This window comes from Cervus canadensis, chromosome 5, assembly GCF_019320065.1.
Source record: "Cervus canadensis isolate Bull #8, Minnesota chromosome 5, ASM1932006v1, whole genome shotgun sequence".
Taxonomy (NCBI): Eukaryota; Metazoa; Chordata; class Mammalia; order Artiodactyla; family Cervidae; genus Cervus; species Cervus canadensis.
Genome location: NC_057390.1, coordinates 438,895 through 464,010, shown reverse-complemented (window position 1 = coordinate 464,010; position 25,116 = coordinate 438,895). Strand labels below are relative to the sequence as shown.

General features: G+C 46.7%; 1 protein-coding gene across 1 annotated transcript in view; it reads left to right on the top strand.

Moving 5' to 3' along the window:
- The window catches only part of MERTK (MER proto-oncogene, tyrosine kinase), a 113,692-nt gene that overhangs the window by 20,936 nt on the left and 67,640 nt on the right, over positions 1 to 25,116 (top strand). The window contains exons 2-3 of the mRNA XM_043467712.1: positions 10,223 to 10,643; positions 19,819 to 19,919. Of these exons, the coding sequence (XP_043323647.1) occupies positions 10,223 to 10,643; positions 19,819 to 19,919 (522 nt within the window). The remainder of the gene's footprint in view (positions 1 to 10,222; positions 10,644 to 19,818; positions 19,920 to 25,116) is intronic.

The following is a 25,116-nucleotide window of genomic DNA, read 5'->3' as shown; positions in this document are numbered from 1 at the left end:
AGGGAAGCGGTCGCCAACAGGATTCCAAGTGCCAGAAGCCTCTTCTGTGAACTGCAAGCCCACCCCAGAAGGGGGCCTTTCTCCTTCCAGCCATGGGGGCTGCTTGATAGCAAATGGCACCCTGAGACAGAGGGGCTGAGGAACTCTTAGCTCCTGGGCAAAGCACATCCTATGCTTCCCGGGTTGTTCACTGGTAAAGAACCCATCTGCCAATGCAGGAGATGTGGGTTCAGTCCCTGGGTCTGGAAGATCCCCTGGAGAAGGCAATGACTGCCCACTCCAGTATTCTTGCCTGGAGAATCCCATGGACAGAGGAGTCGGGCGGGCTACAGTCCTTGGGATTGCAAAGAGTCAGACAGGACTTAGTGACTAAACAACAACAAAACCGCATCCTTCTGGCCCACTCCTGCTCTGCAATGGGGAGCATGAAACCCCTAAGAGTTCAACAATAAGTCTTCACTCTTGCATCCTCCTCTGGGCCTCCGGATTTTGAGGCTGAATTTCAGAGAGGTCAGCTCATGTCACCACCTGTTCTGTTGTCTGAAAAGGAGTCCAAAGAGCCAGATGTGGGTTACATGACTGACATTTCAGCCCTGCCCTCATTTGACCCATCTGACCAAGGTGCTTCTGGTCCCTCCGCAGGTCCTGGGTAATAACACAGGCTGACAGAGCAGCAGTCTGCATTCTCGATCCCACACAGGCTGCTGCCCTGCCCAGCTCTCCTCCCACAGCTTGGAGGGACTCCAGGGCCAGGAGGCGGCGGAAGGCTGCCACTCCACCCGCTACTCCGGGTCCTGCCATTTCAGTAGCTGCTGCTTTTTCCCTTGATCCACCTTGGGCTGTGGTCCTACAGCTTCAAGAGAATTGGAAGGTTCTCCTGCTGGGAGAGGGTGGTGACCAGCCCTGGGGAGACTCCTTTGGCCATCACAGACCAGAGGTGTGATTCTTCCTCTCATTTGTGGGTGGCAATGATGTGGCTGCCATGTTGCTCTTCTCTGCGTTGTCTGAGACAGTCCTCACCTGTTAGTCCCAGCACTCATTCCACAAAGCCCCAAAATTCCTCCTTCCGGTGTTCAACAAGTCGGGTTCAGGGCTTCCCTGGTGGTGGTCCAGTGGGTAAGAATCCACCTGCCAGTGGAGGGGACGTGGATTCAATCCCTGATCCAGGGAGCAATTAAACAGGCGCGCTGTAACTACTAAAGCCTGCACGCCTCGAGCCTGTGCTCTCCAATGGAAGGAGCCACTGCGGTGAGAGGCCCCTGCACCATAATCAGAGAGTAGCCCCTCTCGCCTCAACTGGAGAAAAGCCGGCACACAGCAATGCAGACACAGCACAGCCAGAAAAAAAAAAACCCAGGCCGGGTTCAGAAGCAGGAAGTCACAGCAGCAGCCAGCTGTGTTTGCTGATGGATTGCTTTCTTCTCCTTATGTCCCCGCAGTGCTTCTGTCCTTGAAGAGAATCCACCAGCTATAGGACTTTCCCCAGGTCAGCTCTCAGGTGCCCCGGGACGGAATGGGCCTCGGCTCTGAACACTGAGCTACTGGTTAGCCCTGAGCATCACTGCCCGCCAACCTGTCTGCTATCATGCACGCTCAGCGAGTGCCCCGCAAACATTCATGAATTTAAGGGTGGGGTGCCCTATGTGATCACACAGAAAATAGCCTATTTTTAAAAACTTATTTTATCAAAGTATAGTTGATTTACAGTGTTGTGTTAGTTGCACGCATATAGAAAAGTGATTCCATTATATAATGTTTTTATATTCATATTCTTTTCCATTATAGGTCATTACAGGATACTGAAGATAGTGCCCTGTGCTATACAGCAGGACCTATTGTTTATCCAACTCATGTATAATAGTTTACATCTGCCAATCCCAATCCATCCTTCCCCATCTCCTCTCCTCCCGACAGCCACAAGTGTGCTCTCTGTGTCTGTGAGTCTGTCTCTGTTTCATAGATATGTCCATTTGTGTCATAGTTTAGATTCCACATATGAGTGATGTCGTATGGCGTTTGTCTTTCTCTGACTTACTTCGCTTAGTGTTATAGTCTCTCGTTCCATCGTGTTGCTGCAGATGGCATTATTTCATTCTTTTTATGGCTGAGTAATATTCCATTGTATATATGTACCACATCTTCTTTAGATCCAACTAGTCCATCCTAAAGGAGATCAGTCCTGGGTGTTCATTGGAAGGACTGATGTTGAAGCTGAAACTCCAATACTTTGGCCACCTGATGCAAAGAGCTGACTCATTGGAAAAGACCCTGATGCTGGGAAAGATTGAGGGCAGGAGGAGAAGGGGACAACAGAGGATGAGATGGTTGGATGACATCACCAACTCAATGGACATGGGTTTGGGTGGACTCTGGGAGTTGGTGATGGACAGGGAGGCCTGGCGTGCTGCAGTTCATGGGGTTGCAAAGAGTCAGACACAACTGAGCAACTGAACTGAAACTGAACCACATCTTCTTTAGCCATTCATCTGTCGATAGACATTTAGGTTGTTTTACATGTCTTATCTATTGTGAAGAGTGCTGCTATGAACATAGGGGTGCATGTATCTTTTTGAGTTAGAGTTTTGTCCAGATATATGCCCAGGAGTGGAATTGCTGGATCATGCATTCAGTCAGTTGTGTCTGACTCTTTGCAACCCCCAGACTATAGTCCACCAGGTCCCTGGGATTCTCCAGGCAAGAATACGGGGGTGGGTTGCTATTTCCTTCTCAAGGGGAATCTTCCAGACCCAGGAAGTGAACCCACACCTCCTGTGTCTCCTGCATGGGCAGGTGAATTCTTTATCCCTGTACCACCTGGGATTGCTGAATCATTCAGCAACTGAATTTTTGGTTCAGAAAATAGCTCTTTCCTTAGTGTCCCCTCATGTACCAGTTTTGAGTCTAAGAGACTAAGACCCCTCGGTATCTGCCCCTCCATAGTTTCGCTGTGGTTGGGGGAAGAGGTGCTGCTGCGGGGCCCTGGCTCCAGCCCCACCACAGTCCCACTTCTGGTCACAGCAGTGTCCCTGCCTGGACCTCCTCTCTTCCCTGCTCACTCTGCAGAGTCCCCCACCCCTGCCTGTATCACACTCACTTATCCTATAGATGCATGCCAGGCATCAGCCCGGGTTCAGAGAATGCCAGTTCCAGCCCTCAGGGAAGCTACAGGTAGATTTGTTCAGAAGAACCTGGCAAACCCCACACAGTGGGCAGTAGGTCTAATCACTGATTCGTTTGCTGGAGAAACATTTGCTAATCTCATCTCCTGGAGCCTGTCCCCCGACCTGAGCACTGGAGGAAGACGGTGGGCACACAGTCCCTTGTCTTTGTGAAGGTGACCTTGGAATCTGGTCAGGGGCTGGAAACGCATGGGCACAGGGCAGGGGCGCTCCGTGACCAACTCCAGGAGGTGTGTGGCCCCTGGGGTTGGCAAATGCAGCTGCCGGAACCCCTGGGCAGCTGTACTTGGATGTGAGTGGGAGGCCACTTATCTAGGTTGCTCAACTGCGTTTGCTTGTGAGGCAAAACTTCCCACTTTAGCTACTGTCCAGTCCATACAAGGAAATAACCTTAAAAGAAGAAGAGAGGGGAAAGAAGAGGAGGAGAGATTTCTGCTGAATTTCAGAAGCAGCCTGCTTTTCCACCTGTTCCATGGAGAAAGGATGAAATCCTCGTTAAGTCTGGGGCTGTGGGTGTTTAATACGTCTCTGACATGGCCTAAAAAAATGGTCTCCACAATGGGGATCATCAGACAGGCCCACCACGTTCACTGGTGTCATCTTGAAGATGCACTAATGAGAACGTGGTAATAGAAATCATAAACTTTGAAATTTTTGATCTACTCTCATCCTCCCACCATCACACGCTCCCACATAATTTTAAAGTGTTCTACTTCTTCAAGGAAAAACAGGGGGAGGGGCATTTTACAACTGACGTAGAACACTGAAAAATTAGCAGCTTAAAACATCATTTATTTTATTTATTTATTTTTATTAGTTGGAGGCTAATTACTTCACAACATTTCAGTGGGTTTTGTCATACATTGATATGAATCAGCCATAGATTTACACGTATTCCCCATCCCGATCCCCCCTCCCACCTCCCTCTCCACCCGATTCCTCTGGGTCTTCCCAGTGCACGAGGCCCGAGCACTTGTCTCATGCATCCCACCTGGGCTGGTGATCTGTTTCACCATAGATAATATACATGCTGTTCTTTCGAAACATCCCACCCTCACCTTCTCCCATATTTTTTAAAAATAACTTTTGTTTACTTGTTGATGCTGGGTCTTCATTGCTGCGTGGGCCTTTCTTCGGCTGAAGTGAGCGGGAGCTGCTCTGTAGTTGCGACCTGCAGGCTTCTCTCCTTACGGAGCACGGACTCTAGGGCATGTGGGCTTCAGTCACTGCCGCTCCCGGGCTCCAGGCACAGACTCAGTCGTTGTGGCCCACAGGGTTAGTTTCTGTGCAGCATGTGGGATCTTCCCGGACCAGGGATCCAACCCGAGTCTCCGGCATTGGCAGGCAGATCCTTTGTCCCTGACCCACCAGGGAAGCCCGAGTGTCATTGCTCTGACCCTGGGGTCCAAAAGCTCGGCCCTGTCCTCATTGTGCCTTTTCCCCATTGTCCGTGTTCCTTTAGTCAAGGCCACCTCACAGGCCACAGGTCTGGGGAGGCCATGCACTGCATAGCACATACCGTGAAGACTCCGTGAAAGGTAACACCCCACTGCAGCCACACCTCTCGCAAGAGCTCTGCCGTGAGACCTCACTGAGCCCCGAGAGTCAGCCCCTGTGAGCAGCGATTCTTAAGGATTGGGCCGTGGCAGGTTTCACGGATTCACAGTCAGTGCTTACAATGAGCCAGACAGAGCAATGACTCTTTTATTGCTATCAGTGATCATATGGGGCACCCTTACTATCATCCCCATGTTCCCAGTGGGGACCCTGCTCTTCAGACCACGGCCAGGATTAACCTGCCAAATGGCCACTTCTGAGAACTATTCTGAGTCCAGAGATTATGTCCTTCCTAAATATTTGTGTCCAATTTAACTTTTTTTTTTTTTTAAGATTTTTTTGACATGGACCATTTGTTAAAAAGTCTGTACTAAACTTTTTACAGTACTGCTTCTGCTTTTTGTTTTGGCTTCTGGCCGGAGGCGTGTGGGGTCTTTTGTTTTGGCTTCTGGCCAGAGGCGTGTGGGGTCTTTGCTCCCTGACCAGTATTTGAACCTTCACCCTTTGCACCTGAAGGTGAAGTGTTAACCATTGCATCGCCAGGGAAGTCCTGTGACATTTTTTTAAGTGTATTTTAAAATTTATTTTATTGAAGTATAGCTGATTTACATTGTTGTGTTAGTTGCAGCTATACAACAAAGTGATTCAGTATTATATATAATGTATATATATATATATACATACATATCCATTTTAATATTCTTTTGCATTATGGTTTATCACAGGATATTGAATATGGGCTTCCCTGGTGCCTTCGATGGTAAAGAATCTGCCTGGAATTCAGGAAACATGAGTTCAGTTGCTGGGGCAGGAAGATCCCCTGGAGAAGGAAATGGCAACCCACTCCAGTATTCTTGCCTGGAGAATTCCATGGACAGAGGAGCCAGGCAGGCTGCGGTCCATGGGGTCACAAAGAGTCGGACACGACTGAGTGACTAACATTTTCTATTGAATATAGTTCCCTGTGCTATACAGTAGGACCTTGTTGGTTATCCACTCTGTATATAGTAATTTGCATATGAAACTGACCTTTCCTTTTGGAATGATGGTAATGCTGAGAACGCTGTCAGGATCAGTCCCTGTTCTGTCTCCTGCATCCTTTCTATTACTTCCCAGCCGCTCCCGTAGTTAGGCCTTAATGTCTTCCTTCTGGGTTTCCCACTTCCTGGCCTTCTCCTTGCTCCTCTTCCTCCCTCCTGTGTCCTGGTCAAGCACAGCTCTGATCTCCCTCCCCTGCTCAGAAATCTTCCAGGCATCCCTCTTGTCTCCGCTGGGATTCAGGGCCTTCCACGTTCAGCCTAATTCCATTTTTTTTTTTTTTAATTTTTATTTAGTTGGCTGCTCTGGGTCTTAGTTGTGGCATGTGGGATCTAGTTCCCTGACCAGGAATTGAATCCAGGCCCCCTGCATTGGGAGTGAAGAGTCTTAACCACTGGGCCACGAGGGACGTTCTCTAATTTCACTTCATCTCTCTTTTTCTCCTAGCACAGAAGTACCACCATGAAGCTAAATTGGTATTCCCAAACTCTTAGGCCTCTTCCTTTCCCTCTAGTTTTCCACCACCTTGGCCCCTGGAAACCCTGTCCATCTTCACCTACTCCTCCTTTAATTCATTCCTTTACTTATTCATTCAACAAACCTGTAATATTTTGAGTACCTTCTAGGAACCAACTATAGTGTGGGGCTTTCAGTCAGTCCAGCAGCAGAGAAAGAATTGAGAAGTTATTACAGCAGATACTACAAAGGTGGCGGTTCCGAGCCCCTGACGTGGGAGGTTAGCTAGACAGAGTCGGGTGGGGGGCTGGGGAAGGCCTCCCCCCAACAGTTGGCTGTGTCCCATTCCCCGTTTAACGCCTGGGACTCTCTGCTCCCCCTCTCCTGGGACATTTGCCTTTCTGTATCCCATTTGACAGTCACAGATAATCTTAGACCTGTAAGTGCTGTATAAATAATGCTAGCAGTTAAATCATACTGTACCAGCTTCTGGCAAATTAAATTCTGGAGATCAGTTATCTTTTTAAACCATCCATAGTGATTACAGGTTTTGGCTGTGCCCCAATTTCAGTGATGTCATCTGACTGGGTGGCTTTGCCATTAGTTCGTTAGGTGAGCTGCTCAGCTCATAGAAAACTGAAGCTTTTACACTAAATTGTAGTCAGAGGTTATCTGGCAGGGTTGGGATTATAAAATAGGTTTCCGTCTTATACTTTCTGTACTCCCATAAATACTTGAATTTTTTTCAGCAGACTTGTGCTACCTTTATAATTAGAAATATTCAATGTTTTTAAGGAAATGAAACAAACCAAAAGAAGTATTATCTGCTTCTCCCAGTCTACTTTTTTTGCCCTATATTTAACATACAACAAAAAAGTTGGAGGCTTCCCTGGTGGTCCAGTGATTAAGACTCCAGGCTTCTGCTGCATGGAGCACCAATCCTTGATTGGGGAAGTAAGATCCTGCACGCCATATGGTATGGCCAAAAAAAAAAAGAAAGAAAAGTTATTTGGACAAAACCCCTAACTCCCAAGCTCAACAAATAGGAAGTGCTACAGGTAAGTTGGCCTCTAAGAGGCACAAGTGAATTATAAGTGTTTTGAAGCCTATAGAAAAAGAGTGTTCTTGAGGAGGGTCTGCAGGCAGACCAGATAAATAGCCAGAGCATCCATAACTGCAAAAGGGACCCCAACATCAGAGAAGATGGACTTCACCTCTTCCTACCATCCCTGTGCATAAAATTTGCCTGGCGTGAGGGTGACAGGAGGGGCAGGGACCCCTCTCGGGAGAGTCACTCTGATCGCGACTCCTTGGAATAAGTGACCGCTCCCATCATAGCACACTCATCTGTCTGGATGACTGGGCTCCAGGCCAGCTAGCAGCTGACCCACAAAGCCCTCTCCCAGAGGCTGCAAAGGACACCTGCACTCCAAGAACCCCCGAGACCTCAGCCTCAAGAACAAGCAACACGCTTTCCCTGTTTTTAGAGTGAAGCCTCTTGTCCTTCAACCTGGAATTCACCCAGGAACCAGTTCTCAAGTATAGCAACCATGAGTCTCCCTGGTGGGAGAGAGAACTGGGTGGAGAGGACTTCTGTCGGGAAGTCCACTGAGGCAGGAAGTCCAGCCCTCCATTGAGGGATTAGTGTGGTCCGAAGTGTCCTGCAGGGAGGAAGCCAGGGGCATAAATTCTCAGATTCCTCCTACCCCCAAATCTGCTTGTACTTCTATCCACCAAATAAGTACTTAACTGAATACTTACATTAAAAGTTACTTGTTGTTTATCTGAAGTTCAGGTTTATCTGAGCGTCTTTTGTTGTCATTTGCTTAATCTGCCGTCTTTGCACGTGCGCGCGCACACACACACACACACACACACACACACACACACACACACACACACACACACACACACACACACACACACACACACACACACACACACACACACACTCTCTCTCTCTCTCTCTCTCTCTCTCTCTCTCTCTCTCTCTCTCAGGGAGCCTAGGAGGTGTGGTATCCTGAGAGTGGCAGGAAGCACAGCCCTTCTGCAAGACTAGGCGCCCCTGTGTACCCCCATCACTCGCCCACAACCTGCCAGCCTGTGACTCTCCTCCCTGCCTGTCTCGCCACCTCTGGTCAATGTGCTTTTTTGTTTCTAAAATTTTTTTAAAATGCTCTTTCCCCTCACGGAATGTGCCTTTTACTTCTGGCCATGCCACACAGCATGTAGGATCTTAGTTTCCCAACCAGGGATTGAACCCATGTCCCCTGCATTTAAAAGAGCTGAGTCTTAACCACTGGACCATCAGGGAAGTCCTGATGTGTTTGAATAGATAACAACTATTAATAGTACAGAATGTATATTCCAAAACTGCCATTAACACTAAAAATATAAAAGGTGTGAGCCTCTATTTTAGAAATTCCTGTGGGTCAGATGAAATCAGCATATTTCCAGGTCTATTCCAGCAGGCAGGCATTTTGCTGGAAGCTCCATGTCACTGTATAGCTGGAGACATCCGCACACGTTGACCTTCTCCCCCATCCCTAGAAATGGGTCGTGCTGAGGCACAGAATTATAAACTTGCCCCTCTGTGACCAGCAGCAGCCTTTCCCGGACTGTTGGCCGAACTTGCTGCATAAAGTCTCGTGGCTGATGGGACAGAAGGGAGGTGCTCTCAGGCACCATCGCCTGCCCGCCATGCTGGTGGGTTAAGTATGAGGGATTTGGAATGAGTCGCCATCCCAAAAATGGGTGAAGGTGGTCAAAGGTACAAACTTCCAGTTATAAAATCATTAAGTCCTGGGGGTGTAATGTCGAGCATGCTGACTGTAGTTAGTAATACTGTACCGTAGCAAATTCCCTGGCGTCCCAGCGGTTAGGACTCTGTGCTGTCATTACCGAGGTCCCAAGTTCAATCCCTGATCAGGGAACTAAAGTCCCACACATGGCTATTTGAAAGTTATTAATGGTGGATCTTAAAAGTTCTCGTCACAAGAAAAAAAATTTCCATTTGTGAAAATGGATATTGACTAGACTTATCCTGGCAGTCATTTTGCAAACTATACAAATATGGAATCATTCTGCCACACACCTGGAACTAATACATTATATATATATATATATATATATATATGTCAGTTATATCTCAAATTTTAAAAATTCTGATGGTGAAGATTATACTTCTTAAGTTTTCTATAGGAGGAAGTCTACAAATGAATAAAACTGTGAAAGAAAATATTCACACTATTCATGTGCATTAAATAAATTCTGATCATGATTTCTGAGGATATTGAGGATGTCCAGTTCTCTCTCATGCTGGCCTAGAAAATTGGGAACCTACTTGGGAAACTCCATTATTTAAAAGGCTAAAAATCCAGGACTTCCCTGGCGGTCCAGTGGTTAAGACCCTCCCCTTTCAATGCAGAGGGCGCAGGTTCAATCCCTAACTGGGGAACAAAGATCCCACATGCTGTGTGGCTCAGCCAAAAAGTGAAAAAGTTAAATAAAAAAGAGTGTGGGATGAATAGAGAGAGTAGCATGGAAACACATACATTACCGTATGTAAAATAGAGAGCTGGTAGGAATTGGCTGTGTGCAGCAGGGAGGTCAAACTCGGTGTTCTGAGACAACCTGAAGGGGTGGATGGAGTGGGGGTGGGAGGGAGGCTCAAGAGAGAGGATGTGTGTATGCTCATGGCTGATTCATGTTGATGTACGACAGAAACCAACGCCGTATTGTAAAGCAATTATCCTCCAATTAAAAATGAATAAATAAGGTTAACATGGTGGAATTAGCAATTAGATTAGGTATATGTTAGGAAACATGTTGACAGGGGAGAATATCCACTGTATATTTTCAAGAAAAAAGGAAGTTTTTTTATGTTCAGTTTGATCCAAGTTTGTCACATATGTGTTTTTTATATGTTGACTAAAATGAAAGGATTATACCTAAAAAAAGAAAAGGCTAAAAATCTGATATTCTGTTTGCAGCTATTGCTGAGATGAAGGAAGGAACCAGCCCCAACCCGCTGTTCTCTGGCTCTCTCCCAGGAAGCTTACAGGCTGACCACACGCCGTTTTTCTTTCCTCACATTGGTGGCTACCAGCCCACTGCTGTGTCTCCACCCATCCAGCCTGGAACCCCAGACCCTGGAAATGTAGCCTTTCCCAGGGTGACCTCGGCCAGGTCCAAGTTCCTACCGCCTCTTGCATTTAATCACACGGTTGGCCATATAATACTTTCTGAACACAAAGATGTCAAGTTTAATTGCTCCATCAACATACCTAACATCTACCAGGACAGTGCAACTATTTCTTGGTGGAAAGATGGGAAGGAATTGCTGGGGGCCCATCATGCAATTACTCAGTTTTATCCGGATAATGAAGTTACAGCAGTCATCGCTTCCTTCAGGTAAGTGTTCTCTCTCCCTTTCTTTGAAAATGTTATGCTTTTGCTGATTCAAAAGCAAAAGGCTTGTCAGTAATCAAAACAGCCTTTTGCTTTCTGTGTTCGCAGCCCCACCAGTCCATTCAGAGTATAGATTAATAGCCGGTTGTGTTGTTGATCTCTTTTCATTGGATTTTGGCCCCAGTGGAATTCTTGGTGATCGGATGCTCTTCCCAGCTGGCCTGCAAGTCCCCCCAAGTCCTGCCGGACTCCAGAGCTCTCCCAGTGGCTGAGAGCCGTGTCCTTGCCTGGTGTGAGGAGGCATCAGAATCGCTGGGTGGGCGTGGCGCTTGTCAGACAGTGCATCCCTTTCCTTTGCCCGTCTCTTCTTCCCCCTCCTCTCCCAGCAGCCCCTGTGGCCACAGATACTGATGCTGATGTCGACCTCGTGCAGGGGTGGGAAGGAGGCTGAGAGTCTGAGTCTGGGAAGCTGAGACAGACCTTCAGCCACTTGGCTCTCCATCTCAACGTTCCACTTGGTATTGGCCCGGCCAGGCCAGGCCGTAACCCAATAACCCTTCATCCCAAGGACTGAGTCCTTATATGCCAGATCCTGGAGACAGTGAAACAGTTGCTCCTCTTCTCACCGTCCCTTTTCATTCTCTCTCTCTCTTTTTTGGCTATGTCATGTGACATGTGGGATGTTAGTTCCCCAACCAGGGGTCGAACCCATGTTGCCTGCAGTTCTGCAGTAGAAGCATGGAGTTAAACCACTGGACCTCCAGGGAACTCCCTCCCTCTCCATCCTCTCCTGTTTCCTCTTAGCCAGGAGGGCGTTTGTGTTTACATCAGGACCTCCTAGCACATGCAGATGTAGAATTAGGTGGACGGTGGTCAGGCTTACCTGGCGGCGCTGGTGGTGAAGAACTCACCCGCCAGTGCAGGAGATGTAAGAGATGCAGGTGTGATCCCTGGGCTGGGAAGATACCCTGGAGGAGGGCATGGCAACCCTCTCCAGATATTTTTGCCTGGAGAGTCCCACGGTCGGAGAAGTCTAGCGGGCTATAGTCCGTGGGGTCACAAAGAATCAGACACAACTGAAGCAACTTAGCAGGCACACGTGGACTGTACTCACTGAAAGCTCAAGGTGAGGTCGGAGCCCAGCAGCCATGACGCAAGAGCCTTTTCTCTGGGACTGCGCCACGCCGAGCGGAGCCTCTGTGATCTGTTGTTTTTACTTTCTCTGACCCGATGTTTGGGCCACTTCCAGGCTATGTCACATCTTTGGGTGAGTCACTGTATGTTTCCTTCTCAGGGAAACCACCTCTGAGTTACCACGGACCTGGTGACTCCAGCTGGAGTTCACTGTGTCAACACGTCCATAAGATTCCCCCTCCTTTTTTTTCTGCATTTTCCAAGTTATCTTGGTCATCATCAAGGCATAGAAAACAACTTGCACGTCTCTCATTGGTCGACGTAAACTCTGGCTCCGTCTCCCGGGCTGCCACTCTCAGCTAGTGACTGAGACCACGCCAGAGACTTGACTGTATTTTTTTCTCCATCATCTACAGAACACAGATGTTTTTCCATTATACAGACACAGCTTCTGATGGGAGAACTAAAATCACCATTTCATAAGGAATAAGGTGTAAAGGCTTATAAAAACAAAGTCTTGGTCCCACCGAGTGTCATTTACAAGGAAAGCGCAGCCCTGCTCTGGCTGGGAGTTCCAAGTTGGGGTCTTGCCGCTGGCTCTTATGAGACCGTAAATGAGCCTCTGTGTCTTTCTCGGTCTTCTTGCCAAAGAGATGGAATTGGACCACCAGACTGAAAGCTCTGGGTGTGCTCTGAAGGGCCGTGACATATTCAAGAGACTTGGAGAATTTTTACACCTAGAGTAGGCAGTGTCTTATTTTGAACTTAGGTCTTTAGAGATTGGAAGGTGACTAGGTGAAATTTTGAGAACTTTAGAGAAAAATGTATACTTTTGCACATATTTGGTTGAACTCTCATAAAGTCATTCGGAAGGGAAGCAAATCTTATGTGACCTCCCAACTGAGCAAATTTAGTGATCAGAATTCTTACAAAGGATGGACACTCAGCTGGACCGAGTAATATTTGGAGCAGCATCAAGTCCACCACTGAGATATTCACTTTATTAGTGTTCAGGTAGCTGTGGGTAATTCAGTGAAGTAAATTGAAGTAGCTTGATCCAAGATGATAAATATTTGTATAATTTCTTTGCAAGATAGAAGGATGTTGGAGAGCCTAATTTGATGTCTTTTAGATGAGGACCCTGAGGTCCTTATAAATTAGGATGACTTGCCCAGGGTAACTAGGTAGTAAGCTGGGAGTAAGCTTAACTAGGGAGCCTGATTTGCACACCTCTCCTCATATCCTCTTTTCTCACATCTCATGGGCCCCAAGGAAATTCACTCTGGTTCCCAGCAAAGTGAAGAGTTAAAAACTAGTTCTAAGCTTTCAGTGTATGCCATTTTACCAGGAATTCATTAGCTTGTAATTTTGTTGGAGATGCCACCAACAGTACCTGCATGGACCACATTTATTTAAGCAAATGTGCAAATGATAGATGACTACATATAAGCAGGGATCAGATTTCTATTAGTATTGATAGAGTCAAGAGTCATCTTGCATTAATAGGTGTAGGGAACACTCAGTGTCTGGTTGGAGTATCCGTAATCAATAGCTTGGTGGTTAATACAGAAAATCTCCACCAACACCCCTCCTTACTCCTGGCCCCATGCCCCCCACCCCATGCCTAATCCTGGATGGTGCATCACTGGAAAGCAGTTGCTAGACCTCCGTTGTGGGACTTGTCACCAGGCTGGACATCCGCCTTGACACTCCTCTCAGTATCCTACCCCATCTACACCTGATATCAGCTCAAACCGTAGGGTATCTGTTCGTCTAGCCTGGGGACCCTGTGTAGCCAAGACTTCCCAATGAAGTCTCTAAAGAAGAGTGTAATTCCTGGGACAGTTATTCCTAAGGGCTTCCAAGGTGGTGCAGTGGTCAAGAATCTGCCTGCCAGTGCAGGAGATGCAGGTTAGATCCCTGAATCAGAAATATTTCCTGGAGAAGGGAATGGCAACCCACTCCAGTATTCTTGCCTGGGAAATCCCCATGGACAAAGGAGCCTGGTGGGCTACAGTCCTTGGGGTTGCAAAGAATCAGACACAACTTGCAGACTAGACAGCAACAGTTACCTCTGTAGTCTGGTATAAGGTGGGAAATAGCTCTCTGGCTTAGGTTGAAACACTCATCAGGTAAAATTTTCCAGGAAGGCACCAGCCTTCAGAGCAGAAGACTTGAGGAGACCCACCCTCAAGCAAAAACAAAAACTGATGCTCTTGTATATTGATAGGCCCTGCAGACTTTGTTATTGGGCGATTTATGGCAAAGGGAGTGTTTGATATTTGTTTTCTGTGTAGTCTGAGGGTTCCCAGTGCTCTTTAAATCCTGGCATCCTTCCCAGTGACTCAAGCTGGACAGATTTTACTTTCTTAGTACATTTTTCTGGTAAACGTGTTAAGTGGGTAGTTTGGGTTCCTGCGTGCTCCTTGTGCCTGAGAGACTTGTGTTGGTGGGCCCCTGCAGGCTCTGAGAGCCAAGATCCTTGCCCCACCCTGCCCCAGCTGGGTCTGCCTGATGCCATCACTGGTTGCTCTTTATCCTGCTGCTTTTGGTGACCCCAAAGATGGAATCGTACATGGGAGATCAGCCAAGCCATCAGCTGGAAAAGCTATTTTTAGCCACAGATTGCTGAGACTTTCAGACTTGCTTTATATTCAATTCAGACTTCTTTTCAGGTCAGATTTTGTACCAGATTCCTGAACTCAGTTTATCCATGGAATCCTGTCAGCACCATCTGAATGATGGCTGGTTAAATAGGATGCTTATCAGTGGGTCTTTGTATTTTTTTTTAGCTTTTTTTTCTTTCATTTTTAATGTTTGTTTGTTTTTTATTGTTGTAACATACACATAACATAGGCTTCCTGGGTGGTTCAGTGGTTAAAAAAGATCCACCTCTAATGTGGATTCGATCCCTGGATTGGGACAATCCCCTAGAGAAGGAAATGGCAACCCACTCCAGTTTATTCTTGCCTGGGAAATCCCATGGACAGATGAACCTGGCGGGCTGCAGTCCCTGGGGTCACAAAGAGTCAGGTATCACTTAGCTACTGAGCTCACATGCACACATAAAATAAAACACCATTTTAACCCTTTTTGAATATCCAAGTCAGTGACCTTGAGTACATTCACATTTTTATGCAACTATCACCGCCATCCATCTCCAGAATTCTTACATCATCTCAAAGTGAAACTCCATACCCATGAACACTAACTCCTCACTCCCCATCCCCTCCGGCCCTTGGCAACCTCTGTTCCACATTTTTTCTCTATGAATTTGACCAGTCTAGGTATTCAAGAGGAGTCAACTAATATTGGTCCCTTTTTGTATTTCCTTTCTTTTTTTAAATGACCAAATATTTATTGAGTTCCAGATTTCCCGTAGGTGCCATACATGGTGTAGAGGTGGGTGTTAGACCCTCCATTTCTGAGAAGGAACAGAGGCACAGACATACAGGTGGAGAGATGTGTATGCACTCCCCATACAGGTGACTCAGTTAGTAAAGAATCTGCCTGCCAGTTCAGGAGACCTGGGCTCGATCCTCATCTGGGAAGATCTGCTGGAGGAGGGCATGGCAACCCACTCCAATATTCTTGCCTGGGAAACCCCATGGACAGAGGAGCCTGGCGGGCTACAGTCCATGGGATCACAAAAGTCAGACATGGCTTATCAACTAAACTACCACCACTACCACAAGCCATGTGTGAGCAGGTCAGCCTAGTTGTAACAACTCTGGGGGCCAGAGAGATGTGTGTCCTTGTAGGATGTTCTGGGGCTATGTTAGCTGAGGGGATCCTGCTGGGGATGAGCCTTTGCAGCTGCCAGCCCCCTTTCAACTCCCCCTTCCTCACCTCTCCAGATGGTTCCTGTCTAGACATTGGGTCTGAGTCTATGGTTTCTTTGGTCTTCCCCCATTCAGATGTTTGACTGGAATCTGTTGGAATTCTTAAACCTTTATTAAAAAGTGCCTGCACATGGTAAAGTAGTCTGTCTGTCCCACTCCAGCCCCAGTGCTTTCCCGATGGGGAGCAGAGGTGACCCACTGATTGGGTAACTTTCCAGAGATATTCAGAGTCATGTGTGTGTGTGTGTGTGTGTGTGTGTGTGTGGTGTGTGCATGCCCGTGCCAGGCCCCAGCATGGTATGTTAATCTAATAGAGTATTACTCACGGCTGTGGTTAAATCAGTACCCAGGGTTCACAATTTCTGTGGCTGTGGAAATGCTATTTTCAGCCAAATCATGTTGTCAAACTGTAATTACATTGGCCTTCTTGTCAAGCTTTTTGATCTTCCTGAATTTAATAGTTTCCTTGCCTGCCTGTTAGTTCACTTAATTTTGTTATTTTTGATTGCTCATTCTGCTCCATGTTTGAAAGGAAAATAGGCATCTCCTCTCAAAATGACACATTTCTCAGGACTGGAGTTTTTCCTTGGAGGTGCCAGACTTGGAGCCGTTCCTTTCTCTCCAGCCCAGACACATTGCCCTCCAGGCCTGGGGTCTGGCTGAGTCATTTTTGCTCTTATTGTTGGGAGCCTCATTCCTCCTGATTTCTAGCTCCTGTCTCCCAGAGCCCAGCTTCCCCTCTTCCTGGCTTACTCCCTCACTTTACGTGGAGCCCAGCCCCCTTCTTGCTTTCTGGGCTCTTGAATATCTGAAAATGCCATATTTTTCCTACTCTGATCAAAAGACAGTTTGACCAGATACAGAATTTAAAAGGAAAACAATTTCCTGCTGTCACCTTGAAGTCACTGAGCTATTTCCTTTTTGCTCTGAGATTTGTTCTTGAGAAGCATGATGCTGTTCTGATTCACTAGTAAATCACCTGCTTTTCCTTTCTCTGAAACCTTTTGGGAGTCTCCACTTTATCTTAGATGTGTGACACATCTAAAGGGCTTAGTGAAGCCCCTTGGTGGGTCTTTTCTCTCTTGCTGTGCTGCCTGCCTAATGGTTAGGTTTGGAAAGATCCACATCTCCAGTTCTGGGCATTTTCTTGAATCATATCCTCCCCCTCCACTCTCTGTGTTCTTTCTGGAATTCCTTACTCAGTCGTAGGAATGTCTAGATTGCTATTCTGCGAGCGGAGCCTTTCCTGCTGTTTCTCCCGGGGAGAAGGAGGAGGTGGGGGACCACTTCCCCATTTTGAGTCCCAGCCACACCCTGCCTTCATCCCGGGAGCCTTTATGTGATGTCTATGAAACAAAAAGTAGAATTATTTGGGAAAAGCGTTCCTGTGCTATAGGTGAGATGAATCTGGACTTGGTAATTAATGCAGACACAAATGGTCCTTCTCACCAGATGCTGCTAAACCCTGCCTAAAGCAAATGAGTAAAGACCAAGTGTTTGTTTTCAGGCAAGGCTTTATTGATTCTTTTTTGTATTTCTTTCTTTTAAAAAAAAAAAAAAACACAACAGAAAGTGACCAAATATTCATTGAGTTTTGTGTTCTCCTGCTCTTTCCCAGTCTGAATTTTCCCTGCTGGTTGGTTGAAAATGCTCCTAGACTTTTCTGTGCAGTCTGATTTCTGCAGCCTGCGTGTGCCACTCCATGGTTATCTGCGTCTGCTGATTCCTTGGGTTCCCCAGGGCCTGAGTACCCTGGCCTGGGTGCAGCCTCACGGCGGCTGTGGCCTGCCTTTCTTTCTGGCTGTCACTTCCCCTCTGGTTCCTGGCTCACTGATTCTTGGATCTCATCGTCCACTCTGTTCAGCTCCTCCCTGGGTTTTCCTGCAAAAAAAGGATGCCTCTTTCAAAGTGAACTTGTGAAATGAGTGGAAACGATGCTCTTTTCAGGAGCCATGACCTTGGTTTCCCTCAGAACTACAAAGAAGGCTCGACTGATCAGCACACAGAATCTGCCAGAAGCTGCGTGCACTATGCAGCCCCTGCTTGTTACCCGCAGTGAGCAGCACACCAGCTCCTCTTCCTCTTTGCTTCATCCCCTTCTGGTAACCATGACACCCCAGCAGATTCGCAGGGAGGGTCCACTAGCCCCTTATTTGGAGATCTTTGTCCTGTGAGGTCTCTTTCCATGTTCTTCTGGTGACCTCTAGGCACTCTGACATAAAGCCCCTTCCCTAAAGCTTGGCCTTCCTGGTGGCTCAGATGGTAAAGAATCTGCCTGCAGGAGACTCGGGTCCGATCCCTGGGTTTGGAAGATTCCCCTGGAGAAGGGAAAGGCAACGCACTCCAGTATTCTTGCCTGGAGAATTCCATGGAAAGAGAGGGTCCTGGTGGGCTAAAGTCCATGGGATTGTAAAGAGTCAGACACGACTGAGCGACTAACACTTTCCCAAATAAGTTGCATCGAGGAGCAAGCCGCTAGGAAGACACGTGGACCTCTCCACGTTTTTCTTTTTTTCCCTTTTTCCGCTATCACAGTCTTCTTGGTTGTGTCTGATGCACAGAGAGGAAACCAGTGCTGGGGGGCTAATAAAGGTGTCCTCTTTCAGGGAGCATCAGAGGGTATTTCAGAGTGTTCTCTCATCCCCTGCTGCCCCAGCTAAGAGCAGATGTCACATCTGTGTTATATCTCCTGTTTGTAAACATGTTGAGAAATTGACAGGCAGGACTCTGAACCTCTTTGAGCCAAGGCCTCCTGTTTATGTCAGATATTTAATAATGTACCATGTTTACACTATAATATGAGGAAAACAAAAGGAAGGTGCCTGGTAATTAAACAGTGTGCACGTGACGGTGTAAATCCTGGGCATGACCACACCAGGAGAGGTAATAAAGTCCACAGCAGCTTGCGCCATGCACACACTCCTGCAGACAGAGCTGCTGTCAGTCATCCTCTTTCCAGACGATGACTGAGTCACCGCCACGCTCAGAACAGGACAAGGAGATGCTAGCCTACCATTTGCATGGTCCTGGGCAATGAAATGGATATTAACACCAGGCAAATTACCTTGTGCGTATACGATGGGGCTCTGTTCCAGTCTCTGAAGGTCATTTGGGTTGTGGAAAAGTTGCATCTGACCCCTGAAAGCCATGTTGGCCCCTAGTTACGTGGCCATCCAGGACAGTCCCACAAATTTGCAAAATGCCTTGAGGAGTTGTACTCTGATACAGAGAACCCTGGTGTAGAGCCTACCACAGAAATCCAGACAAGTGAGCACACGGGCGTTAGGCAGGGCTGTTAGGAGAAACAGAACCAATAGGATACACACGTGTGAAAAGAGAGAGAGCAAAAAAAAATTATTTTAAAGATTGATGTCACTGTTGTTATCATTGTTGTTGAAGTCATGTCTGACTCTGTGACCCCATGGACTGTAGCCCACGGGGCTGCTCTGTCCATGGGATTTCCCAGGCAAGAATACCGGAGTGGGTCAACATTTCCTCCTCCGGGGGGTCTTCTCAACCCAGGGATCAAACCCATGTCTCCTTCATTCTTTACCACTGAGCCACTAGGGAAGCCTCTAATGTAATATTGGTGTGCAGTCACTCAGTCATGCCTGACTCTTTGCGACCCCATGGACTGCAGCACTCCAGGCTTCTCTGTCCTTCACTGTCTCCTGGAGTGTGCTCAAACTCACGTCCACTGAGTTGGTGATGCCATCCAACCATCTCATCCTCTGCTGCCCTCTTCTCCTTTTGCCCTCGGTCTGTTCCAGCATCAGGTAACTGTAGGTGCTGCCCGATCTGAAATCTGTGGAGTGTCAGTGGGAGACCCAGCGGAGAGCTGACGTTGCAGCCTTGCGTTCCAAAGGCAGTTTGGAGGCAGAATGCCTTGTTCCTCAGAGGACCTCAGTCTATGCTCATAAGACATTTAAGTGACTAAATGAGACCCACTCAAGCAATAGAGGATAATCCACCTTACTCTGAGTCTACTGACTTGAATATGAATCACATCTGAAAAATACCTTCACAGAAAAATATCTGCATCTAGAGTAATGATTGACCAAATCTCGAGGTGCCACGACCTAGCCATGTTGACATACACGGTTAATCACCACAGTGAAAGACAAAGAAGTTGAAGAATGTTGATTCCTGTAGTAGAAACTCAAAAGGTCATCAATGAAATATCTTTGTGTTTCTCTCTCAAGCATAACCAGTGTGCAGCGTTCAGACAACGGGTCATACGTCTGTAAGATGAAAATAAACAGCGAAGAGATCGTGTCTGACCCCATCTACATCGAGGTTCAAGGTGAGTCCAAGGTGTCCAGTTGCCACTTGGTGGTTTGTTTTAGAGCCTGTGTTAATTGCCTTGTGCATAATGCCCCAGAGCTTGGCATGCCCATTTGTTTATTGTTGGGTTTTAAAAAAATTTTTAATAGAAGTTGATATACCGTATTGTGTAAGTTTCAGGTGTATAGCAAAGTGACTCAGATATAGATAGATAGAGACATACATATATATATACATATATATAGAATACATATATGTATATATATATTTATGTATGTATGTTTGATATTTAATCGCTAAGTTGCATCTGACTCTTTTGTGACCTCATGGACTGTAGCCCATCAGGCTTCTCTGTCCATGGGATTTTCCAGGCAAGAATACTGGAATGGGTTGCCATTTCCTTTTCCAAAAGATCTTCCCAACCCTGGGATTGAACCCATGTCTCTGTATTGGCAGCTTTACTGCTGAGCCACCAAAGAAACTGTGTGTGTATGTATATTATATATTCTTTTTCAGATTCTTTTCCCATATAAGCTGTTATAAAACATTGAGTATAGTTCCCTGTGCTATATAGGAGGTCTTTGATGTTTAGCTATTTTATATATAGTAGTGTGTTTATGTTACTCTCAAATTCCTAATTTATCCCATTTCTATGCATACTTTGTGTGCAAAACTTCCAGATCCTTAAGCACTGAGATTTTAAAGGCCATCTTCTTTCTTAGATTATAGGTTATTATGAAATGAACTTAATTCTTAAAGATTTAGCTCTGTTAGGCACCAAGCCTGAGACAAAAAGGGATTATGGACCTCCTTGCCTTAAGGTTATTTATAATTTAAAAAACTAAAGTCTTGGGACTTCCCTGGTGGTCCAGTGGTAAAGAATCCACCTTCCAATTCAGGGGACGTGGTTTTGATGCCTGGTCAGGGGACTAAGGTCCCACATGCTCTGGGGCAACTAAGACCCAGCACAGCCAAAATCAAAACAACAACAAAAATAAAACCTGAAGTCTGTTTTAGGAAGCAGAATGCAATTTATTAAACTGTTCTCAGTGCTGGCACCAGATGCCACTCACCTGGTCAAGTGCCAGTGTCCTATATTTATTATTTAGTGTCCTTTACTGCAGTGGTGACTATGCCAAAGCCTTTGACTGTGTGGATCACAATAAACTGTGGAAAATGCTGAAAGAGATGGGAATACCAGACCACCTGACCTGCCTCTTGACAAACCTGTATGCAGGTCAGGAAGCAACAGTTAGAACTGGACATGGAACAACAGACTGGTTCCAAATTGGAAAAGCAGTACGTCAAGGCTGTATATTGTCAGCCTGCTTATTTAACTTATATGCAGAGTACATCATGAGAAACGCTGGGCTGGAAGAAGCACAAGCTGAAATCAAGATTGCCAGGAGAAATATCAATAACCTCAGATATGCAGATGACACCACCCTTATGGCAAGAAGTGAAGAAGAACTAAAAAGCCTCTTGATGAAAGTGAAAGAGGAGAGTGAAAAAGTTGGCTTAAAGCTTAACATTCAGAAAACTAAGATCATGGCATCTGGTCCCATCACTTCATGGGAAATAGATGGGGAGATAGTGGAAACAGTGTCAGACTTTAATTTTTGGGGCTCCAAAATCACTGCGGATGGTGACTGCAGCCATGAAATTAAAAGATGCTTACTCCTTGGAAGGAAAGTTAGGACCAACCTAGATAGCATATTAAAAAGCAGAGATATTACTTTGCAAACAAAGGTCCATCTAGTCAAGGCTATGGTTTTCCCAGTGGTCATGTATGGATGTAAGAGTTTGACTGTGAAGAAAGCTGAGCACCAAAAAATTGATGCTTTTGAGCTGTGGTGTTGGAGAAGACTCTTGAGAGTCCCTTGGACTGCAAGGAGATCCAACCAGTCTATCCTAAAGGAGATCAGTCCTGGGTGTTCATTGGAAGGACTGATGCTGAAGCTGACACTCCAATACTTTGGCCACCTCATGTGAAGAGTTGACTCATTGGAAAAGACCCTGATGCTGGGAGGGATTGGGGGCAGGAGGAGAAGAGGACGACAGAGGATGAGATCACTGGATGGCATCACCGACTCGATGGGCATGAGTTTGAGTAAATTCCAGGAGTTGGTGATGGACAGGGAGGCCTGTCGTGCTGTGATTCATGGGGCCGCAAAGAGTCGGACACGACTGAGCGACTGAACTGAACTGAACTGAAACTGACTGCAGTGGTCCCCACCCTTTTTGGCACTGGGGATCAGTTTCATGGAAAATAATTTTTCCCCAGACAGAGGGGTGGATGGCAGGGCTGGGGGAGGGGGGTGGTTATGGTTTCAAAACCATTCAAGTGCATGACATTTATTGTACCCATTGTTTCTATTACATCAGCAACACCTCAGATCATCAGGCATTAGATCCTGGAGGCTGGGGACCCCTGCTTTCCTATCTTGCTTATGCAGACAGTGAAACCAGGGAGAATAAGCTAGTTTCAACTCTGCCTGGGATTCCTTTTTCAATCCTTAGGGTTTCTCAGCCACGTGATTCAGTGCAGTTCTGATGCCATGCCATGCCATGGGCTTGGTAGGGGAGAACTGGGGCATCAGGCAAGGAGGAAGGCAGCCTCCGCCCTCGAGGAAGCTGAACTCTCGTGGGGACATGAGCTGACGCACAGGTGAGCCAGGCAGGTCCTGTATCTTGGGCCTTGCCTGTCTGGTTCAGCAATGGCAGGGCCTGCCAAGAGGGGCTTCGAGGAAGAAGCATCTTCATCATCAACCCAGGTGGCCACTCCCCACTGTCCCAGGGACTTGTCCTCCAGGGTCTCTGCATCCCTGCTCACCAAGGAGCCCCATCTACAGGGTCATCAGGAGAATGGCTTTACTGCTTTCTCCTCACCCTTCTCATCACAGGCTTTAGAGAAGGTGATTCGCTTTTCAGCGAAGTTCAAGGAGACTTGTCTCCCACTGAAAGGCTACTGTACTGTCCATTCTTTTGTAAACCTGAACTTGATACACACTGATGCTGCAGGAGGCCTGAGAGAGGGAGGTCCCTCACGGGGGTCTCTTTTGGAGCTTTGCTCTGGGCCCATCTCAGACTTCCCTGGGCAGCTTCCCAGGTGGTGCTAGAAGTAAAGAGCCCACCTGCCAGTGCAGGAGGCCTAAGAGACGTGGGTTCAGTCCCTGGGTTGGGAAGATCCCCTGGAGAAGGACATAGCCGCCCACTCCAGTGTTCTTGCCTGGAGAACTGCCTGAGAGAGCAGCCCATGGGGTCACACAGAGTCAGACATGACTGAAGTGACTTGGCAGGCACGCGTGCATGTCCCAAACTGGACGGCCATGCCACAGGATTCTGTCAGTATCCACTGGAGGGGAGGGTTCCTACATTTGCTGCTAATCTGGGAAAACTATTCAGAAGACATTTTACTTGTAAAATCCCAGAAAAAAAAATTGCCCAGGGTAGGAATGAGTTAGGTTCAGATGAAGCTTGGTAAAACACTGAAGCTTGGAAAAAAGAATCCCATTTTACCACTCCCATGTTATTCCTGCTGGGACTGGATCTGTGAGCTCCCAGTCCCCAAAGAACACAATTTAAATACTGGAGGTCAGTTCACTTGATCTGTTAAAATTTTGGCACATGCCCCACATAAGTACCAACTGGCTGTCTCTGAGCTGTTCTTAACGTCCTTTCACCGTGACCCCAGTTCTGGAATCAAAGTGGGAGATCTTGAGGTTGTAACTATGTAACTCTGTCTACACTGTTTTCATGAGTTTAGGCTTGGAAAAACTGTTCAGTTTTACACAGGTGTACAGATTTTAAAATTTATTATCACCAACATGAAAGTCTCACACACAACAGGTTGTCCTCAAAAATGGACAGGCCACACCAGTCAGAATGACCATGATCAAACAAATGATAAATGCTGGAGAGGGTGTGGAGAAAAAGGAACCCTCCTATGCTTTTGGTGGGAATATCAATTGGTAACCACTATGGAAAACTGTGTGGAGGTTCCTCAAAAAACTAAAATTACAGTTACCATGTGATTCACCAATCCTACTCCTGGACAAATATCCAGAAAAGATGCAAACTTTAATTTGAAAGGATACACGCACCCCAGTGTATCACAGCAGCACTCTTTACAATTGCCAAGACATGGAAGCAGTCTAAATGTCCATCAACAGCTGAATAGATAAAGAAGATGTGCCGTATAACGGAATAGTGTGTGTACTCAGTCGCTAAGTTGTGTCTGACTCTTTGGGACTCCATGGACTGTCCCAGGTTCCTCTGTCCATGGGATTTCCCAGGCAAGAATACTAGGGTGGGTTGTCATTTCCTTCTCCAGGGTATCTTCCCGACCTGCATCTCTGGCATTGGCAGACAGATTCTTGACTACTGAGCCACCAGGAAGCCCATAGTGGAATATTACTCAGCCATAAAAAATGAAATAATGCCATTTGCAGAAACATAGATGGACCCAGAGATTATCATACTAAGTGAAGTCAGAGAGAGAAAGACAAATATATGATATTGCTTATACATGGAAATGAAAAAAAAAAGGATACAAATGAACTTATTTATAAAGCAGAATCAGACTCACAGAAAAAGAAGACAAACTTGTGGTTACCAAAGAGGAAGGAGTAGAAGATTCCAATGAATGGATACACAGCACCATGTATAAAATAAACAAGCATAGCACAGGGAACTCTATTCAATATCTTGTAGTAACCTATAATGGAAAAGAATCTGAAAGAATATGTATTTTTGCATATGTATAATTGAATTACTTCACCATACACCTGAAACTAATGCAGCATTATAAATCAAGTATGCATGCTCAGTTGCTCCATCGTGTCCAACTCTTTGCAACCCCGTGGACTGTAGCTCACCAGGCTCCTCTGTCCATGGGATTCTCCAGGCAAGAATACTGGAGTGGGTTGCCATTTCCTCCTCCAAGAGATCTTCCCAACCCAGAGATCGAACCCGCGTCCCCTGTGCCTCCTGCATTGGCAGGCTGACTTTACTGCTGCACCACCTGGGAAGCCGTCAATCAAGTATTTAAAAAGGGGGGGGGGAGGGGCAGACCTGTCACGTGGCTTTGTTTTCACTCCATGTTTATTGAAGGAATCCTGCCAGCCTTTCCCAGGAGCTTAAGCAACACCTAATTTCGCAACTGCCAGGCCTCCCTTCTGGAAAAACCAGCTCTGAATCACCGTTGCTCCTTTGGG